At 37.4% G+C, this 22,112-nt stretch overlaps 1 protein-coding gene across 1 annotated transcript; it reads left to right on the forward strand.

Moving 5' to 3' along the window:
* Window positions 1-421: 421 nt before the first annotated feature.
* LOC103721789 (AUGMIN subunit 2-like) lies at window positions 422-20,896 on the forward strand. Its single transcript, XM_008812127.6, has 6 exons — window positions 422-755; window positions 1,680-1,808; window positions 4,755-4,859; window positions 5,476-5,544; window positions 19,685-19,798; window positions 20,386-20,896. Exons 1-6 carry the CDS (start codon window positions 639-641, stop codon window positions 20,707-20,709), a joined length of 858 nt encoding a protein of 285 aa, XP_008810349.4. The 5' UTR covers window positions 422-638; the 3' UTR covers window positions 20,710-20,896.
* Window positions 20,897-22,112: the final 1,216 nt, after the last annotated feature.

Consider the following 22,112-nt stretch of genomic DNA (forward strand, 5'->3'; position numbering starts at 1 on the left):
TTTATGTCTTGAGTGATCTTTCCTATTGGTGTGTATAAAAAGTCTGACAAAACACTCGTAACCATCTTCTCTATCTTAATGATAAATATTTTGAGTTTTTTTTTTGTTCGTATGCTCATTATTTTTCTTTTGAACTGGGTTGAATACTATAAAATACTATAAAATACTATATATATATATATATATATATATATATATATATATATATATATATATATATAGATGGCTGGTACATTGACCTTAAAAAGATATACAATTTTTTCTTTTTGACTGATGACCTCTTTCACATTTAGTGTACAAATATTATTCAAAAGAGAAACGAATGGTTTTCACAAAAAAAAGGAAAAAGAAAGATGAAAGGTATGTAAGATCGGAAGGAGAGTACGCTTTTAAAATTTATTTCCCATGAACAATCTTGATTAATGTTATCATGGCTGTCCATCAAGTGCCTCGCCCTTTTCTCTGCACCCCCCAAAAAACCTCTCCTTGATTTTTGTATTTTTCCTTCCCTCTGAGTCACAGACTCACGGTGCCAAGGGGAAGTGCCCGACCTAGCAAACCCCTCTCTCCTCCTCGTCTTCGCTCTGCCACTCTCCGCTGTCCTTCCTTCTTCGTCCAGTTCTACTCGGGACTCCCAAATGTCGGTTTCCGGTGACGCGGGCTGGGCCACGAAGAAGCCTCCGAAGCGCCTTGGAGGCATGGCCGAAGCCCTCTCCATCGCTTCCGATCTCGGCTTCTCCATCCCTCCCCTCCAGGTCCCAAATCCCGTCCGCGATCCATTCTTAGATTCTATCTTAATTCTCCCTTCCTGTAGATCTTGGTCCTTCGTCAAAGCTCGCACCTTTCATCGTTAATTTCGATATATCCATGACATCCCAACTCTCCTTGGTCGGCAGGCAGATGGATTCCTTTAATTTTGTGTAATTTCAATGTTAGATTTGGATAGGTTTCGCAGATTTGTGGTTTTCGGAAGTCCTAATCTCTTTAAACAAAAGAATAGGAGACATTTATGTGAATCTGTTCCTTTGTTCCTTTGATTGTAGCTGATCATATTTTTTTGGGCTTTTCTCACTCTTGGATGCTTTAGTTGCTTTTTCTTCTGTGATTTGGTGGGAGATACTAATTTTTCTATGTAGTCTTAAGCAGCATTGCACTTCCTAATAGGATCTAAAACCTCTGGATGCGGTTAAGCTATCAATTTTCCTCACCCAAACAAAGAGTTTCATGCATTATGCATTCTGTAATTCGATATGTTTTCGGGAGTTCATTTAATTCCTAGATGTATTGATTCGTTTTCCTCTAACAGTTACAGATGTTAGTCTTTTTGTTTTATATCTCTCTCCATCACTTGAACATATTATGTTAGAAACACTTCATTAATGAGAATTATTGGCAAGCTTCGTAATCTATGGAGGTCACATATATTTATTTTCTAAATAAAAAATTGTAAAACCTCTTGGGTCAGCTTTTTTTGTCATTTTTTTTAAATTATGTTCTTTAGCTCATTAATATTTGATTTATATTCAATCTTGCGAGGGTCATCCAGCTTTTCGTTTAACTTAATTTCTTGTATTTATTGGTTAGTATATCTTGTTATTTTTTTGGATATGCAATTTCTCTTCTAACTATGTTCCTTTGGCATCATTTGATCCAGTTTTCAATCTTGTTCATTTTCATAGGAAGATCAACAAAGCATGGTTAACTCCTTTGGTGGTGACAAAAGTGATGACTTGATAAGGGTTTTAAGAGAGCTTACTTCAGTGCAAAGAAACATCGCCAATTTGCAAGTGGAACTTCAAGGACGAAAGGTGAATTAATTTCCTGTGCTTTTTTCCCAAATCTACTCTATGGAGATATGTTGCAGTTCTTTTTTTCTTTTATGTACCAATAAGAATTCTAGAGATATTGCTATTGTAGTGTTTTGTTTCTTGATATTTAAAAAGATTCAATGTTGTTTGCATCACATGAGATCAGGGTCTTTTTAAAATTTCTAGTAACATATCTTGCTTCGTTGTTATTATGCAACCTAAATTGAAGTCTTTGACTAAAGTAGTCATGGTTCAATGTACAAGCTTCATAACTAGTGTTGAATGAGTAGTGCAGGCGATCGAGTGAACTAGTGACCATGTTATATTTGATATTTACATATTGGTGAACTTTTTCCTTAATCTTCCAATTGAGATGTCAACTTTGTATATTGGATGCTTCATTGTGGGAAGGCCATCTTTCAAGCGTCAAGTCGAGGGGAAAGTGTGCTACATTTCCATATTTCTGGCAAATGGTTTTCTATTTATGAATATATAGATATTTTTATTTTTGATTTTAATTTTCAAATGTATTATCAAGTATTTTTGGTTGTTTCTTTCAATTTTGCAAAATCCTATTCAGATTAGGGTAATGACTATTGGTCCCTTTCAGTTGCATTTTGTAGTTTGAGGTGGGAAAATTCTATATCACTAGCAAGATTTTAAAAGCCAACACATTGGCCACTCTGATGGGTGATTTATTCTGAGATAAAATCAAGATCTTGGTTGGTTTTCCTTGCTTGAGATGGATGGAAATATTAAAAAAGAAATAACCAATATACATGAACCAAGTTAGTAAAATATCAGCCAATATAAATAGTAAAATATCAGCCAATATAATATACATTGATTTTGATATTTACTAATTAAAAAACCCATTTAAGATAGTAAAAGAAAGACTAGGATATCCTGGTTGATATATTGATGTTGTACATGTATTGGCTGGGAAAATAGTGGTCTATGTTAGTCTAGGTAGTCTAGGTAATAAATGCTGAGATTTTAGATATATATTGGTCAATGTTGGATACCTTTACCAACTGATATCTCAGCCCAGGTGAAAACCTTGATTACTAGGGTTAAACTTTAGCCATTTTAACCTCTATAAATCATGATCTATGAGGGTAATATCAATGTTACTAATTTATTTTAATTTAAGAATCTCTTTAAGTCTACAATTAAGGTATCACACCATATTGGTTTGTACCATATGGTACATAACTGGCTAGGTTAGTACAAGGTACATACCTCTGTATCATGCACATCTATCCATGTTAGTTAGGCCCGAACTTGCATGGCTTAATATTGGCTAGCGTGGACACAACTAACACATCTTAGGGCATATGATTGGTCCTATCCTAAGTTACATACTGTACCATGCAAGCCGATGATCAGCATGGGTGTGGCACATGGTAATTTAATACTTGCTATAGGTCATGAATAGTCAATAATGCTTTGAGTTGTAGGACACATCTCCCTTTCTCTTGCAGCATGTGACTTTGATGGTATGCTTCCTTTGGCCTTAGACTTTATGCACAAATATTTATATTTTAGTCATATTTTTTTTATTCTACTTCCATCACCTTTTTCCTCCAATACCTGCCTATGTTGTAAATTATCAAAGTTGAAAATCCATAATAAAATACAAACTTTAAAAATCCAAACTGCTTTTTAAAATATAACCCACAATATCTAAAATACCTAGAAACCAAAATACAATAGCCTTAAGGTTTCGTAGTTATGCATCATATGGCTCCAAATTAGATAATTTTTAGTTGCATGATACAATGCTTTGATTTGACTAAAGGTTTTAAAGCATACAAATTAGTTAACTATGTTTCTGTGATTTAAAATGTATAAATCAAGATTGATGGCTCTACTGAAAAAAGAAAAGAAAAAAAAGTAATGGTCAGGAATCTCAATTTAGACAACTTTTATTAGTTTTGGCACTGTAACTTCAATAACAACATCCATTTTTTTTATAATTGAGCATAGGTAATAGACATTCAGAGCAAAAATTTCTTGATTTTAGGCAATTTAAATATTCTAGATCACGTCGATTGTCTGTATGAAATGGTCTGACATTGGTTTTGCATCAAATTGTTGAAGGTTCATTAGAAGGATCATATCTCAACTCTCCACGCTTGTGCATATCTTTGTGTGTATATTTTTTAAAGTCATACATCCTACAGTCTATCCTATCTTCGCACATAGTTGTTGTGTGGCCTATGTAATCTTTGCAATTCATCCCTAGCCAAAAGAAACTTTTGTTGGAAGTTGCAGTTAGCCTGACATTCAGCCTGTCCTTCTTAAAACCTCCCTGGTCACCCAATAAGACCTTACAATTCTATTACCTTTACTTCAACTCCATTCATCCTACACTAATTTGTGAAAATCTTTTTCTAATTCACTTTAATCCAAATTCGCGTGCAATTTTAAGTTTGTACAAAGCACATATTCAGCTTTCTTTACCTACATCTTAAAAATCCCTGAAATTCCGCATTCTTATTTTTGTCCAATATCAATTTGGGCATTAGAGCTCAAACTCTTTGATTATCCTGTATCATTTTTTTTTAAAATTAAGTTCTCTCTCTTTTTCTTTTTCCTAGTTTGTTGAGGTATCAATCATGAGAGAAGTCAATTATAGTTAATTAGATCTACTTTTCCTACATTTCTTGTGTTCCCCTCTCCATTTTCAACTAATTCTTGTTACTCTTTTCTTTTATTTACAGAATTGTGCATTTTAGTGGAAGCAGTCAAATATAACAAATACTTAGAATTGCTTGCCAATATGAATGTCCTTGCTTTATAGGAACTACCTGCTGCATGATGTTTAGTATGTTAAGAATGCGCTGTAGTAGACTCATAGTTTTCTGACACTTGTGTACCTCGAGCAAAATATTCTTTTTTGTGAAGCTATTTTTGTTTATATGCATGTTTTTAAATGCACAGGATGATAAAAATGTGGCACATCTAACCCATGTGAGTGAAATGGAAAAGAAATGCGAGTCTTTGGCCAGAATCACTGCTATTTTAAAAGATGTTATCCAGAACAAGGTATTACCAACTCTGAATTCCTTTGCTATGACCACTTGAATTTTCAAATTGTATGTCAAAGTAATATTTAGCAATATTTTAATTTGTCGATATATTTAAGAGTGGAACATTCGTATGATGTATCCGGCCCTGGTATTAGTTTCTGTCTTTGTCTTATGTCTGTGGTTTTTTATCTTTCCATCTGCCTCTGTAATCATTGTGATTCTTATTACCTAGTTAGTTTTAAGCTTGCATTTTAAAGCTACCACATGTAAATGCGATCTCTATTGTCGGGGAAAAAATATTTAATCTTGTAATAAAGATGTAAATATCTGTGCTTGATAGGAGTTTGGGCCATTGATAAATCCTAAGTTATGCATTCATGAAGAATAAAAATTTCAATAAACAGAAAGAAGAGCTAGATTTCAATATGTCCAGTATTTCTGAGGTCCTACCTCTCCTTTAACCACTGAAAAATGAAACTTTGATCATTACAGTTTTGGAAATTCATCAGGCTTGGGCAGCCTTGATGAACTAACTAAATCTCCACTTGTTAATCAGCGATTGGAGTGGGTGATATTTGAAGTTACTGTCACTTATTAGAATCTTTTCTCATTAAGGGGACTTGTTTTGTCAGGATCGCATCATTGCTCGGCTTCAACAACCATATTCTCTAGATTGCATTCCAGTGGAAGCTGAATACCAGGTTAGAGTATTCGATATTGGGGATTTTTATTCTTTCACTTATTATCCTAATGCATTTGAAAGGCAAACTCAAATATTTCATTGGATTAGCATATGATTACTTCATATTTTAGTGCTCTAATATTTCATTAACAGTTAGAATGTATATGTTGATCCAAGTCTAATTATAACACTTCATGATAATATCATGGGATATTGAATTTATCTCATGATAGCTTCTATGGTCTGTGAGGAATAAATTGCTTCTAAATTTGAAATAAGGCTTTTGCTTTGTACTTTATTTTAGTAAACTTCCCATTTTTTGATTAATTCTGGCTGCAAGCTTTAAGGTCCATGACTTGACATGGGAACATTTGCTTGAGCTTCATAATATACAATTTTGTATTTTAAAATGTTAAAAGCATCAAACAAGGTTGTTTAGGACATCTTATTAAGCATGAAAGTACAATGAGTAGCGATGCAAATGTCCATTTTTTTAACATAGGTCAAAGGGTTTGTTGATTAGTTTATCAGGACATTGGTTTAGAGTATAGCTAGGTTTTGTAAGGAAGTTAGCATGCTCACCTTTGTCGGGGTAAAACTATTTGGAAGGAAAAAAAGAACAAAATAAAAATATAGTTTGCATGTTTTGATATCACCCTTCTTCTCATCAATGATGTACTTCTAGAATTAAGTTTTTTTTGGCTTTGATGATTACATTTTTCAGGGTTCGCCAACTAGTTTTGGATGGCTTACCAGCCGGTGACCCGTTTGGCATGGTCTGGGTTTGTACCAAGGTATTCCGAACCGGTACTGGTAGGCGTACTGGTGGCCTACCGGACCGGTTCATCCTTTTCGGTACCGGGCCCGTACTGAGAGTCGGAGCCGGAGAAGACGAGGTGAAAGAGAGAGCGAGCGGGGGAGGGACAAGGAGAGGCCTCCGCCGCTAGCGGGGGGGGGGGGGGCGGGGGTGGCGGCCGCGTCTCCTGTTTCAGCATACCATGGTTTGTACTGTGCCGTTCCGGGATGCATCAAAATAGGAAGAGCCGGAGAGGGAGGGGGAGAGGGACTAGGAGAGAGGAAAAGAGAGAGAGGGGGAGAAAGGGAGGGAGAGAGGGGGAGTGGGAGAGGGAGAAGGAGAAAGGTTGAGAGAGGGAGGGCCATCATCGTCAAGGTGGGGAGAGAGAGGGAGAGGAAGGGAGAGGGAGGCAGGGAAAGGGAGAGAGAGAGGCCGACAGAGAGAGAGGGAGATGCTGTCCTTGTCGTCGTGGGGGAGAGAGAGGACTTACTTTGGGGACCTTGTTGGCGGCAACGACAACATTGTCGTTGAGTTGGCCGGGGATGGGGATCTAGGAATTTGAAACGGGAAGAAGTGATGGAGAGAAGCGAATGCGGGGTGAGGGCGCTTTTTACCGAACTGATATATTGAACTGTGTTGGTAGTCGACCGGTCTAATTCAGTATGCTCCGAACCAGCCAGTTCGACATGGTTCAGCCAACACAAACCTTTTTCCTATGGTCATTGAATCAATAAACAATAATTCCTTTGTTTTCTTGACATCCAATATGAGATGGATGCTATAGGAAACTAGGAGATTCTACGATTTGAGAGGTCAAAGCTAGTAAAGGACATACTATTAATCCCTAAAGATGTTTACAGCAGCTCAAAAGACTTGTTTAATTTGTTTGAACTGTTCCATGAATTAATAACTTTCTTAAATGAAGATTCCTACCAAGCACCAGACATAGATTGAAAGAATTGTATTCGTCCTTTCCTGTCTACCTAAAAATATGCTAGACAGATCGTTGTTAGAACCGACGAACAAAGTTTAAATTTAATTCTACTCTTACCTTTCTTACTCGAAAAATAGCGGTTGTAAGAGGTCGATCCACAGGGAGGCGATTGGAGTTGCATAAAAATTAGAACGTTCACTCGGATTTGAAATCGATTTTTGAATGATAAAAGGAAAACATTATTTTGAGGATGTTGAATGTTTTCTAATTGAAATTAATTAAAAGACAGGTACTTAGATTCGAAAAGCATTTATTTAATTAATCAGAAAAAAAGTTTTTGTATAAATTAAAATAGACGACACTAAGAAGATTGAAGCGTGAAACATAAATTTCATAAAAAAAAATTAAATATATTGCATCAAAGAAAAATTAAAAGATTGCATAAAAAAATAGAAATTAATTTGAATCTAGAACAGGGATTGCATGAAAGAAAAATGATAGATTTAGAAAACTAAATTGATTACAATGCTAGAAATGAATATTGGTAGCTTGATGCTCCCTTTCTTCTGCAATTAAAATAAAGGAAGGAAATAACAAAAATAAAAGAAAGAAAACATCTCCCTTCCTCTCCCACGGTGGAACAACATAAAATACTTTTTTTTTTCTTTCTTCTTCCCAAAAGAACAGAGCATCCCCTGTTCTTTTCTTTCTCTCTTCTCTAAACGAACAGAGCAATGCTCTGTTTCTTCTGTTTTTTTTTTCTTCTCCGCCGAAGCAGCCGAGCTCCTTCTTCTTCCTTGGATCAACCGAAGCAGCCGAGCACACCTCTCCTTCCCTGGTTCTTGGCCTCAAACCCAAAACCGAGCACACCCCCTCCCCTCTTTCTCCTTCTCCTCTTATAGCCGCAGGGTCACTTGGATTTTGGGAAGGAGGAGAAAATGGTGGCGGATTGCTCCGGTCGACTTCCTTCTTTGGCCGCGGAAGCGAGATCGCCGGACTCCTGATGCGGAAGGGGCGGATGGCTGAGATTTCGGCCGCGTGAAGAATGTGGTCGCCGGGATTCCAGGGGGGTAGATCCGTGGATGATGAGCGCGGAGGAGGGGCTCAACCGGCTGTGGGGCGCTGGTATTTCGGGATGCTTCACGGAAGAGGGATTCCGAATCTGGCTCGGGCGCGATGTCCGGATGCTGGGAATCCTTTGTCGTTGCCGGAAGAGGAGGAAATGGGGATGCTGTGGCTTGGATTCCGGTTCGGAATCTGGGAGGAATGCTTCACTTGATCGACGGAGCTTGAGCTGATCGCGGGCGCTGTGATGCGAACGAAGCAGGGACTCGGGACCACTGGAGATGCGGGGACGGTGCTTGGATCACGCTGCAGTAGTCGGACGAGCATGGAAGGTTGGAGAGGCTGGGAGATACCAAGTTCCATTCAATTAGTCATATAGAAAAATAGTGTGATATGAAATTTGGCTTGTAGACGGGTCATCTATTCTGGCTGGAGGTCAAGTGCAATTCTTTCAAGTCATGGGTCACCCAGTACCTTATAGTTATGATATAGCCCATTTAGATTTGCCCAAAATTATTTTCCAAAGGCACAAAAGAAATGGACCCGATTCGGACCCAAACCCGACTCGGATCCGAACCCGACTCGGATCCGATTTGAAGTCAAATTTGTACTCAATGTGCATTTTATCTCTAATTTATACTAATTTATGTTAAACCCAAATATAATATTAATCCAGTGAATTTATCATTATCGGTTAACAATAACACTAATTTTAGTAATATGTAGGTCGCACTTTTGTGCTCTCATCAAATTGCTTGGTCCATGATTAATAGCCCTGATCATTGAAATTCTGATTGATAATCGACCGACTAAGAGTCATCTAGCTTTAAAAGTGCCATAATCATTTATGCTCCATGAAAAGTGCATCGATTGCAAATCCAACCATTGATTCAAGACCCTCAAGAATAGAGCTATGTTTGATTTCAAAATTTACTGTAACACATGAAACCATGACAATGACCTTGTCTGATGTTACTGGAGGAGCAGTCTGGGGGCTGATCATGAAAAAAAGCTCATAGTTAGTCTTCATCAACCACTGTGCGTTGGGAGCAAATTTACTGTGATTCAACTTTAGATGAGACTTTAGGTCGAAGGCTTTTTCCCTTCTAATTTTTGGACATAATCGCAGAAACAAGTTAAGAGGATCATAACTTGCAAGCAAAGCACTTTATAGATAATTTTGTGCCGTGTCAATGAGACTCATATCTAGAAGTTACAAGAAGACCTTTTAAGCTCATAAAATCTATACGAGTTTTCCAACTCAGTTGAAGACCATTCACAGGTCAGTTTGTGATTTTCTATCAAGCTTTCAAGAAATCTTTTCAGGAAAATTAATTTTTCCAGAATAAAGCCAAATTAATTGCATAAAATCTTACTATTCTAATTCTTGTTTTTATGATCTATTTATAATCATTATTTGACTCTATAAATTTGGTTTTATGCAATGTTTTGTAGATCGACATATTATTGATTCAAGGAATGTGTACAGTTTTTTTTTTTTGTAATTTTCTTTTAATGAATCTCCAAGTATTAATGGTCTTTTTATATTGATCTGTTATCCAAGGCAAAAACTGTCATTATCATTCTGTAGCTTTTATCACATCATCCTTGCCGGTAACTTCTTAGTGGCTCTTTGGTTACCTGGAATTGGATTGGCAGCAAGTTTATTTGCAATGAGCTTGCAGGCAAGCACCTATATGTGTTTGGTTGCATGTAGGTCGCTTCAGTCACAAACAATTGATTGCGACTTTTGGCCCTTTTGCTGCTAAACCACTGATAGTCAAATTTAGTTGCAAGTACACTTCTAGCCACTAGTTGCAACTTGTCTAGGGACTGACTCGCAGTCTTGCACCATGCCTATTATCATGACCTGGAAGCTTCTCATCCTCTTTGGAAACACTCATAGCATAACATAACATAACATAATATTATCATATGTTTATAGGATAATATATATATAATACAACAAACATATCTATTAATGTTAGATGTCATATCATTATATATAATGCAACTATTATAGTATTATACAATATATGATACAACATATAAACATAATATTATAGTATAGTGTTAGCAATATACTCTATGTAAGTTATATCATTGATAATATTTATATTGATTAAAGTACTATGAACCTTAATACAAATGAACTGAATTATACTACATAACATTACCAGCAATGCTATAATATCATTAGTCCAATCTTATAGTAATATTCCAATGACACTATAATATTCATGATATAATCATTAAAATAAAATAATATAATAGATTCTTAAAAAAAAATCATATTTTCATGTTATTGGTATTATATCAATTCGAAATTGTGTATAGTATCAATAATATTATTATGTACTTATGTTAATGCATACTAATAATATAATATGTAATAAATAGTAATGTCATATCACTATTTTGTATTATTATAGACCACATGTTATAACCTATAATACAATTTATGATAATATTTTAACATAATATAATAGTATATTATGTTATCACAATATAGTATGATATAAAAACAATAACATATCACAATGTCATTGTATAAATATTATTTTCACTGTTTTTGAAGCAGATAGTCTCATCAGATTAGTTGTAAGATTACCATATCGCTTTACCATTGGACAACTAAACACAGAATTGCACTTGCAATATCAGGTGCATGCATCTAAGGAGGAAACAAAAGTTTCTTCCAGCTGTATTGCAGATTAGCCAAATAGATACCTACAAACAGAATTGCAGCATTTCTACTTGCAGCTGCATATCCTATTGCAGGCAAGTGGAATTGCAGGAGACCAAACTGCCCTTACTTTATCTTTACAGTATCCTCTACACCAGTCACCCTGTGATGTATATTTCCTAAATATTCCTGTTTAATCCACATCCAATATCTTTTCTATTTCATTGGGATTCTTTAATTTACTACCTTTCTTATTGTTCTTTGTATATAATCTAATCTACATCCTAATTTTCCTCAATTATTTCCATAGCTTTTTGTTCGTTTTCTCTCCCTTTTAAAGCTTATTAATTGTTTGCATAAACCATCAATTGCAATTTTCCTCACTAGGTTCTATCCTACCCCTTGTACTGCTTGCTTTCCCTAGTTTTGAACAAACCGTAGAGCATGGCCTTTTTGCATTGATTGCATTATCTATAACCATGCTTGCTTTACGTTATCTTAACCTATCAGTATATTGTGACATCACTTTTGGTGGTGCTTCCAAGTCACCTTTGAGATGACCAAGGTAAAGATGGAGAGCAGAAGGTACTGGAGTCCAGAGAGAAAAGATCTTACAGGAATCTCTAAGAGTCATATTAGAAAAGTTCCTTGTAGGGGACAAGATAAGTTTTCTAAATCTTCTGGTCTTTGTCAATGCAAGGCTCCTCTTTTCCATTTTCTCCTTAAAGGAGTTCGCTTCAGGTTCGGAGGTAGAGACCATCATTGGAGAGAGTGCAAATACATGCTTGGTGTTTTTGTGGATGCAGATTGGCCATTGAAACTTTCTTTGTAGGAGGTTTCCACTTAGTGTTCTAGTTGGTTCTTGGGGAGAGATGGTGGAGGATCAGATTAATCTTGGTTTAATTGCCATTCCTATATGGAAGCATATAAAGAAGCAATGTGCTGAGGCCTGTGATTCGACCATTATCTTATCCTCTATGAAGATCCTATGTAGAGGAAAGTGGAGATTATTTTGTGTTTTTATGCTAATATCATTTGGAAGTGGGAGGAAAAGATCTGGGAAACCTCATACAATGGTCGTTTTCTGTTGTCAAGAGAGGCCTTTTTTTTTTCTAGCCATGGATGATTAAGTATGGGTGGTGAAACATGATTACAAGTTCAGAGCTTGAGTTAAGCTCCTTGATCTACTTGTTTTTTGTTGTAACAAGGCCTCTGTTGCAAGTGTTGTAAGCAATTTTTGTGCCATTGAATTGTCCAATGTAGATAGTTTTTCAAGGAACTACATGAAGGAGTTTAAGTTTACAATGGTGTGTGATGACTTGAAAAATACCAAAGGTTGGTTCTTTCTGTTATAGTGTCAAGATTGAGGTTGATAATTGGTTAAAAATACACCATGTCTCCTAATCTAAAGGCCCCAGCTGATTCAATAAAGTTTGGGATTTATGGTACAAGAAGGTTTATATTGAATTTAGAAGAAGGAAAATTTTAAAGAATTTAGGTAATCCAGTCAATGCTGTAGAAGCTGCTGGAGTTTCTTCTTTTCTCCTAGTTGAGACTACTCTTGTGTTGGGAATTTAGCGATTTGGTAAGGTAGGGAAATATTATTTCTGTAGTCAAATATACGAGTCTCAAATTTGAATTGGGTAAATATTGGATCAATGCCTATTGTTTGCTCGGTCGGGATGGTTCATTATGCTAATATTGGAAAAGAAAAGAGTAATGAAGAGGCCAGGTCTCCAGATGATTTAAGTCATGAGGAGATGTGGGATAGCTTTGATTGCAGCATGGATGAGGTGAACCCCTTTGGTTCACATGAATGTCAATAAAAGAGGCTTCTTTAGGGGGATTGCCTTCTACTGACATCACTCCTTCAAGAAAACTTTCTAAGGTTAAGAGTATTTTGTTTGATATATCCCTGCTCTTTGATTGGAATGTCCAACATATTTTTGGGGCTGTGTTAGAGGGAGAGCCTTTTTGGAGGGCCTGATGACTATTGCTTTTATACTTGGTCCTGATCTGGTGTTGTCTGCTGATGCTGGAAAGTGTTGCAATTTCAAGTTTAATTTTCACTTCTATTGCTGAGTCAGCTGGTGAGGCCCTCAGTATGTGTTGAACATTAAGGAGCCATAGCGTTCACATCTGGCAGCCCTGTCAACTGTAGCCTGAAACTTTTGCAAAGGGTGCTTCTCTTGGGAATATGGTTAAGGCTTCTAAAAGAAAGATGGTGAAGGATTTGGAATGTCTGTCCTTTAAGACAAGGCAGTCTTCTTGTTCTAAAGATTCTGGTTCTCAAGTTATTGCTATAATGAGTGTTTATCAAAGGAGCAACTGATGATTTTGTCTTCTAAACATGAGTTGTTTATTGGTGGTCAGGGTATAAAGGGTATTGCTTTGAGGAGGAAAGAAATGAAGAGATCCTTGCTGGCTATGAGCCTCATAAGCAGACTTGGATAGTTCTTACTGAGAGGGCCTATATGTGGATCACAGTAACCCTTCCTTCCTTTCTTTCTCCCCTTCCACCAACAAACCCCACACCCCCCCCTCCCCTGCGGGGGTGCGAACCACCCAAAAAAAAAAAAAAACCGCTGTGTCTTGTAATGTTACATGGGCAGGAGGCAAGTCCTCTAAATGTTGACTTGTTAAAAACTCTTTAGCTAGTTGTTTGTTTGTTACAGAGGAACTGAAAGCTGCCTTACCCTGCCTTTCCTAAAATCTATTAGTGGTAATTTTTTAAATTCTTGCGTCTGGATCAATTCTCAAGGTGGTTTTGGGGGACCTATCTTGGCTTGGAAGACTGGTCTGGCTGACTATGTTTGTCATTCAATGGCAAACTCTCTTTACCTCTGGTACTTCATATGAAATTTGGAAACTTTGATTGCATTTTTTTTTCTTGTATAACCGTCCTTCTGATAATTTTGAAAATCTGGAACTTTGGAATGAATTAAGGACAGTCAGTAATAGGTGCAATAGCCCTTGGATGCTTTGTGGAGAGTTCATTGTTACAAGATTTGGAAGGGAAAGAGGTGGTATAGAAGGATGTATGAGAGAAATGAATTCTTTTAATGACTTCATCAGAGAGATGGAGTTGATAGATTTTCCTCTGTTTGGTAGAAAGTTCACTTGGAGCAATATGAGGGAATGAGGCTCCTATCTTTGCTAAATTAGATAGTATTCTAGTTTCTATTGATTGGAATCCTATTTATAATACTTTGGAAGTCATGGCACTTCTCAATTGTACTTCTGATCATGTACAAGGTTGATTGTCAAAGTGACGAGCTGTTTAGATTTGAAAAGGTTTGGCTTGGTAATCTAAATCTTGTTACTTTGAGAGAGATGTGGTGTGTGAAATTGCTAATACAAAATCCTTTTTTGCTCATCTGATCACCAAAATGTGAGAAGAAAGGAGTTGGGAATTCTTCTATTACTGATACCAAGCTGAATGGTGAGGAATTCTTTAATATTATAAGAATCTTTTTGGTGGCCATTCTCAGCCCCAAATTCATATGGACAGGAGGTCCTTATATCTTAACTCAACTTCAGATCTTTCTCAGATGGAAGTGGAATTCATAATGGAGGGAAACAAGGAAGCCACATTTGCTTTAGGTGATGAGAAGGCCCTCAGGGCCGATAGCTTTCCTATTCTATTTTTCCAAAATTTCTGGATATTGTCTATATGGATTTCAACTGAAGAGTTTGAAGATCTATTTGGAGGCAGGGTAGAAGAAGTGAATTTTTACATTAGTCTGGTCCAAGGACTGCTGAACCGACCTGTACCGGTCGGTTCAGCCCGTATCGGACCGGTACTGACTGGCACCGATCCGGTACAGAGGTGGAAATCGGTTCCGACCCAAATTGGGTCGGAACCGATCGGTACATGTTCGAACTGGTGCGAACCGGCTCGGTTCGCACCGGTACATGTTCGAACCGGTGCGAACCGCTCGGTTTGCACCGGTATGAGCTTGAACCGGTGCGAACCGAGCCGGTTCGCACCGATTCGGTACTGGATTTTAGTGCCAGAAAGTGCCACAGCGCTGGCCAGAGGCACTTTCAAAGTGCTACTTCGTGCGGCACTTTCAAATGAAAGTGCCGGTGCGGCACTTCAAATGAAAGTGCCGGTGCGGCACGAAAGTGCCGCGCTGTGGCTCACAGTGGCACTTTTCAAAGTGCCACAGTGCCTCAACGGTTGGCTATAAAAGCCGACCGAATGCTAAAGCCAAATCCATCAGCTTAGGTGAAGGAAAGGCAGAGAGAAAGGAGGAAAAAAAAAGAAAGGCAAAGACAAAGGCATGAAAAAAAATTAGAAGGGTCAGAGAGCGTCGTTTTTCTTGAAGAAAAATCCAGCAAAAACTAAAGAAGGTAAAATTTCTTTCCCCTACCAGCAGCGATGAAGGTTCTGGTGGTGATGGATCTATTAGCCATGGAGGAAGTGGAGGACAGTGTGGTACACTTATGAGACACAGCCGGAGGGAGGTTTTCGATACACCGGTGAGTCTCAGTTTACGCATGCTACACAAGATACGGACCACAGTAGGCCGTCTGATATAGGCCGGTCGGATACCATTGCATATCGAAGAAGAGCTCCTCGAGGTCGTTTAAGAGACCAGGATGCAGCTGCAGATGACCTCCCATGTGGAGTCGGATCCATTGATGTATCAAGTTCCGAGTCTTCCTATTATCCGCGGCCTCAGCCAGCCTATGGATATGGTGCATCGGAGTCATCTTCCGGTGGCTACTACCCTGCGCAGCCCGGAGGGTCTTACGAGTCGGATTTTGGTGCCGGCATATTCGGATGGGCCCCTTATCAAGACACCTCTCAGAGTCAGAGCTTCAGCGAGAGATCCGAGAGTTCTTATGACCCGACGCGCATTCCTCGAGGATTAAGCATACAAGACTACAATGCCGCTTGGTTAGAGGGATGGGTTGATTTGCCTCCATATTATGCTGATGATCCAGATATTGACGAGAAGCATCGCCACTCGATCCGATTTTAGATATCCGAGAGTGCTTTAAATGTATGTAATTGATTGTATCTTAATTTGAAAATATTTTATGTTCTTCATCTCATTATTTGAATCATTTGGAAGTAATAAGTTGCATCATCTAGTTTTAACTTTAAACCTAAATGTAAAAACATCAAAAAAAAAATCCAAAAGTGAAAGAACTCCAAAAAAAAAAAAAAAACGACAATGGGGTCGAAACCAGGCCGAATTTGCCCTATCGGTACGGTATCGGTTCGGCTCGGTTCGGCACCGGTACCGTACCGTTACCGGAGTCGACCGGTACGTCGGTACGATCGGTACCGCGAACCTTGGTCTGATCAGTGATGTACATAAGATTGTATCAGAAAGTTTAGCTAATGGACTTAAGAAATGGTTGGACTCAAGCTGCTTTTTTTGAAGGAAGACACGTACTCGATAGCTTTGTTTTGGCTCAGGAAATTGTTTCTTAGGATCATAAGGTTGTGTTTTCTACTTAAACTGAACTTTGGAAAATCTTATGACATGGTGAATTGGAACATTCTATTTAAGTTGCTAGAAGTCAAGGGTTTTGTTCAGAGATGGATTGAATAGGTGAAAGAAATTAAGAAGGATTTGCACCAAGGGGTCCTCTCTGCTCTCTGTTATTTCTTCTGGTGATTGATGCTCTTGACAGAATGCTGAAGTTGGTTCTGTACTATGGTCTTATAGTAGAACTTGACCCCAGTGTTGATTTGAAGGTTGCCTCTTTGTAGTATGCTGATCATACACTCATTTTTCAGGAAGCTAATATAGTTCTGTCCTGTAATTCGAAATGCAAATTATTTCTCTTTGAATGGATTTCTGGCCTGAAGATCATTTGTCTTAAGTTAGGTCTGGTTTGTTTTTGGTAATAGAGATAATCATGGTATCTTTCTTCAATCTTAGACTGTAATAGATTTAACTTCCTTGTGAAGTACCTTGACCTCCTTTTGAGGCCTGATGCCTAAAGTACAGAGATTGGAAGATTAACTTGGTTAGTTCTGTATTACTAACCTACCATTGCACTTTCTTCTTGATTCCTAATTGGGTTACTCAAAATGTTGATAGAATCAGAAAGCCCTATTTCTGGTTTGGTATGGGTGATGTTAAATGGGCCTACCTTTTAGTTAACTGGAAGTGTCTATGCAAATCCATGCTTGCAGAGAGAAGCGGCGGGGGGTGGGGGGTGGGGGGGGGGGGGGGGGGGGGGGGGGGGGGTGTGGTTTATGGTGTAGAAGATCTCGAAGTCTTAATGTTGGCCTACAAGGGGAATGGTGGTGGAAATTCCTTAATGGTAGAATCCTTACTACTGACAATCTTCTAAAGAGATCTTGGCCAGCTTCATCTGAATGAGTCTTTGTAGTACTTCTGAATCTGCTTCTTTCATCTTCCTTAGATGCTCCTACTCTAAGAGAATTTGAGATTTCTTCATAGCTAAAATTAAATGGAATGGATGGCCAGGCTCAGCAAGTTTCTTTTAAGATGCCTAGAGACCCAAGAGAATAAACAAATTTTCTCAGACCTGAATGAGATATTCTTGCTCCAATGCGGGGCAAATTATTGTAGGAAGCGATGCCAAGATTTTTATATTTTCAGCTAAATCTGATCTGTTACTTGTAAATGAGATTGTGGACTGGTTGGGCTTCCGTTTCTTCATCTAAGGTCAGGAAGGATGTTAACTTTTCCACGTGTCCTTATTGCCCTAAAGTTTTGTATGATTTCATGAACTCGATAAAATGTTGTTGGGCCTTGCCTGCCTTTTTCTCAAAAAATCATATGGATTCATCTGGTGGATATAGATTGGAGAATATGGATAAAGCTTATTTGCTGAGATATATTGTAGGCTATACAAATTGAGAATCTTCACTGTTGATCATGTTCTACATATTTTGGAACACACAGAAACAAGAAATTAACTGCTACTATTGCTGTCCAACGATAGATTAATCAAAACATTGTATTATGCTCACATAAATTAATAGTTTCTTGGCAGTGTGGGTGTTGCAAATCATAATTAGTGGTGTGGATTTTTGATATAAATGCTCAATCATTGACTTTGCATTGGTAGGATTAGTTTGACTCCAAAACTATAGCTGATTTATTGCCCTTCTATTAATTCTCACAATGGCTCAAAGCAGAGATGATCCATCTGTACATTTTGTTTGAAAATGCCATACTGTTAACATAAATAAACATCTTGCACACATTGCCTTAGCTGATCCTATGAAATTATTTAAGTGTCTGTTTACCACCCCTTTAGTGCATTTAGGGGTAATTGACAATTTATTGATTATTTATCCTTGCAGTTAAAAATCACTTAGTATCAGGCACATGCTATACCTGTATTGCTGATCCATATTTATGATGATGAGATTATAGAGAGGGATTTGGTAGATGGGTGTATAACATCTTTTCTGAGAATGGATGGATTTTTTTATGGAGGTTGATGGTGGACCATTATCATGTGATGGAAGAGGAATTTTAGTTCGACAGACCCCATGATTATGTAAGGGTCAACACCTTCATTTTTTGATGACACTGTAATTGTAAAAATACATTCATTTTTCCCTTGATGCATTCATTTTCTCTCTCTCTCTCTAAACATGTAAGAGAGAGTAGTATTCCTATCAAAATAAAAAAGGTATTTTTAGCAATTTCCTTCATATTTTGCGTGGGCTCATGTGCAGGTGCCTCAGGTGCGTAGGGACCTGGTCATGTAGTTCTTAGTTAACAAACCAGTTATAAGTATTCCTATCAAAATAAAGAAGTATGCTTATCAATTTCCTTCATATTTTGCATGGGCTCATGTGTGGGTGCCTCAGCTGTGTAGGGACCTGGTCATGTAGTTCTTTAGTTAACAAACCAGTTATTCTTGGCCTGACATTCTTATTGTGTTCAAAAAGCGTTATCTGCATGCTGCTGATGCTATATGTGACTAACTTATTTTATTCTTACATTTTATTGGGGACTTTACAGCCTGCTTTTGTGGGCTCTTGTCTTAAAAAAATTGGCCATAAAAAAATTAATAAGTTGGTCGATAATGATAGACTTGCTGACACTATATGCGACTAACTTATTTGATTTTCTACATTTTATAGGTGATTCTACTTCACACAGCCTGCTTTTGTGGGCTCTTTTCTTGAAAAATTTGGTCCCAAGAAATTTGATATGTTGGTTGATAGTGAGAAATTTAATATGTTTGTTGGTCTATTTCTTTGCTGTCGTCTTCTTCGTTGTCCATCATTTTCCTTCTCCTTGTTCTTATCCTTGTCCTCCTCTTCTTCTTTTTTATCACCTTTCTGTCTAGCCTGGTGTTGACTGGTCTCATTTTCACATTTTCCTTATATCAGTTTGAAGTTATGTAGTCACTTGGTTCTACATTTTCGTCCGAGACTTGCACTATTCCATTTGTAGGCTTTTCTTTAACAATTTTGATTGGCTTGAAAACTTCTGAAATTTTTCAAATGAATAAATTGGTTAGTATTACTTTCCGTTTGAATCTGTTCTTGATGCTAATTTGACATGCAAAGCCATTTCTAAATCTTCCTTGAAAATAATCATTGTTTATCATTCATCCCATCCATTTGAATGGTTGGTTCTGAGGATGGTGGTGGTATGTCAACTAGAATTTTTGTAGCTTCTATTAATAGTTAAATATTATTATTCTTACATATGATCCAGAAACAATTTTCGGAGCTGTTGCTGAAGGCTGCTAGTGATTATGGGGCTTTGACAACATCTGTTGCTGATCTCCAGTGGAGCCAGAACTTCAGAGAATCACCATCAGTGTGGGGGGTATGTAAAGAATTTTTGTAGTTTTTAAATGTATGGACGGCTAGGTTTTTATGTATTGTAGGCGGCAATGTCTTTATATATTGTTTGTTTGTTTAGACATCATGCTGATGAAAAGTTTTAACAGTAAAATTGGTTTTGAGCAACGTTTTGAATGGATGATATTCTACTTTTTTTTTCTACCGGCAAGTGTTCGTATATGCTCCTCTATCATTTTATTGGTCCCTGAGGTTTTTATGGTACTTTAAGTTCTCTGAGAAAAGATCATTTTATGTTCATACTTAGAGCTCCATGCAGATAGTAAAGTCAAACGGCTGGTGATATTTTTAAGAACCATGTTACATAATTTTGCATCCAATTTTCCACATCATCTGCAGAAATACTAATTTTTAATGATTTTGGATGCTCAGATCATTGTTGATAAATTTCTTGGTTCACGTGCTGAATTTGTTGACCAAATTTGTTGATATAAATCTTCCCTGTGTTGATCGGTGGTGTTGTCTTGACAAAGTTTGTTCAGCTTGTCTTGTTTCCTTCACATCTTTATTATGGTAGGCCAGGCTTTGACATCTTATTCTTGTTTTTTGAAGGAAATGCTTCGTCCGATCCCTGCTGCCTTGGCATCCTGCACTCGTTTCTTTGAGGCCATGTCTGCCATGAGGGATTCATTTGCGACCCTCCAACAGCTACGTGTGGGTCACTCTTCCTCACCTATGACACTGAGTGACTCTTCGGGAGGGGATTCTAGGTTTTTGACACCTTCTCAATGGAGAGAGGGGACAATGAGCTCTGATGATCCAATTGTCGATAATTGGAGACAACAGGCAGAGGGTAGAGTGGAGGAGGGTGATGCGGGCGATGGCATCAATCAGAGGAGGTTATCTTGGCCTCCCTTGCTTAGGAAGGGCCCCTGATTATGTGGCTTCACCTGGCAGTTCATAGATAATATTTGGCATTACTTTGCACAAGTTGAAAGATAATAAACTGCAGTTAATTCTTTGTTGTAACCTTATTTTGTAAGACATCTACCCAGAGGATCCTATATGACATTGTAGCTGTCATTGTCCATGAGACATCAGTTGTGATTCATTGGATTTTCTACCCTTGCTGATTTTTTGAGATGTATCACTTGTTGGAATATGACAGATTGTGTTCATAGTGGCACGTATATGTATATGCGCACAAGCACATAAGGTCATGCAAGTCTTATCCATATATGATCTATGATTTGTTATCCTAAATCTAAGAATTTATACTTGTAAAGATCATTCTCAATCTATTTTAAAGATTTCTAATTGAGGTTGGGGTGAAAATGACAGAGTAATCTTCCTTCAAATCGTTATATAATTGGTCAGGATTAGATATTTTAGTATTTGGTGGTAATAAGATATCGTATGAATTGGTTTTCAAATTTACAATCATGATAAAGGTTTTGGGTAGACTACTTGTCCAATTTAATAAAGTTTAAACTACCCTTGTGATGTGTTGCAATAAGGATAAAGAGTTCTATGATTCAATTATAACACAAACACATTTTGTATATTTATATACCTTGTGTTAACTTTCAAATTTCAAGGAGCTGCTCGATAGATTATCACTGAGCAGAGACATTCAGTGTGAATTGATTTAGTATCTAAAATGTCATTATCCAACTTGCTCAATAAAAAATAAGCTTGGTAGTTAATGAGGAATTAAATAAGCAAATGAACAGTTGGTTGAATAAGAGATTTGTTCTTTTGGGGCAGGGCTTGTATATCAGGAGGAACAAATGCGTAAATTGAATGACCTCCTTTGTAGCTAATTACTTTGGTGGACTATTTTTAACCACAGAGGCATAAATGCCAAGGGCCTTTAGGTTGTTTTCTGATTTTTTGAGATGTATTCATATTAAAGTAGTATAAAATGCCCATCTTAGTTAAAAAATAATTAAGAGAGAGAGAGAGAGAGAGAGAGAGAGAGAGAGAGATATGAGGGTGGGACCGTATCAAATATTGTCCCTCTTAGAACCTAAGAAAAGTTTATGAAGGGATTGTATAGACGTCCAAGCCATTAACAAAATTACAATCAAGTATTGATTCCCCATCTCAAGCCTTGGCAACATACTAAATATTTTGTATAAACCTATAGTTATCCAAGATCGGTCTGAGAAGTGATGATTGCCAAATTGGTATACGCTTAGAAGATGAGTAAAATACTACATTTCAAAAAAAAAAGAAAAAAAGATTAGATGAATGGATGGTCATGTCATTTAAGTTAATTAATGCTTCCAGTGCATTCATAAGAGTGACGAACCTAGTTTTTAAGCCCTTTATTGAAA

Source organism: Phoenix dactylifera, chromosome 17 (genome assembly GCF_051530095.1).
Source record: "Phoenix dactylifera cultivar Ajwa chromosome 17, Ajwa_hap1_PhDact_Kaust_v1.1, whole genome shotgun sequence".
Classification (NCBI taxonomy): domain Eukaryota; kingdom Viridiplantae; phylum Streptophyta; class Magnoliopsida; order Arecales; family Arecaceae; genus Phoenix; species Phoenix dactylifera.

Coding starts and splice junctions, on each gene's coding strand:
- LOC103721789 (XM_008812127.6), top strand. CDS start 639: ATGTCGGTTTCCGGTGACGCGGGCTGGGCCACGAAGAAGCCTCCGAAG. Junction 1,809..4,754: donor TGGAACTTCAAGGACGAAAG/GTGAATTAATTT, acceptor TTAAATGCACAG/GATGATAAAAATGTGGCACA. Junction 4,860..5,475: donor AAGATGTTATCCAGAACAAG/GTATTACCAACT, acceptor TTGTTTTGTCAG/GATCGCATCATTGCTCGGCT.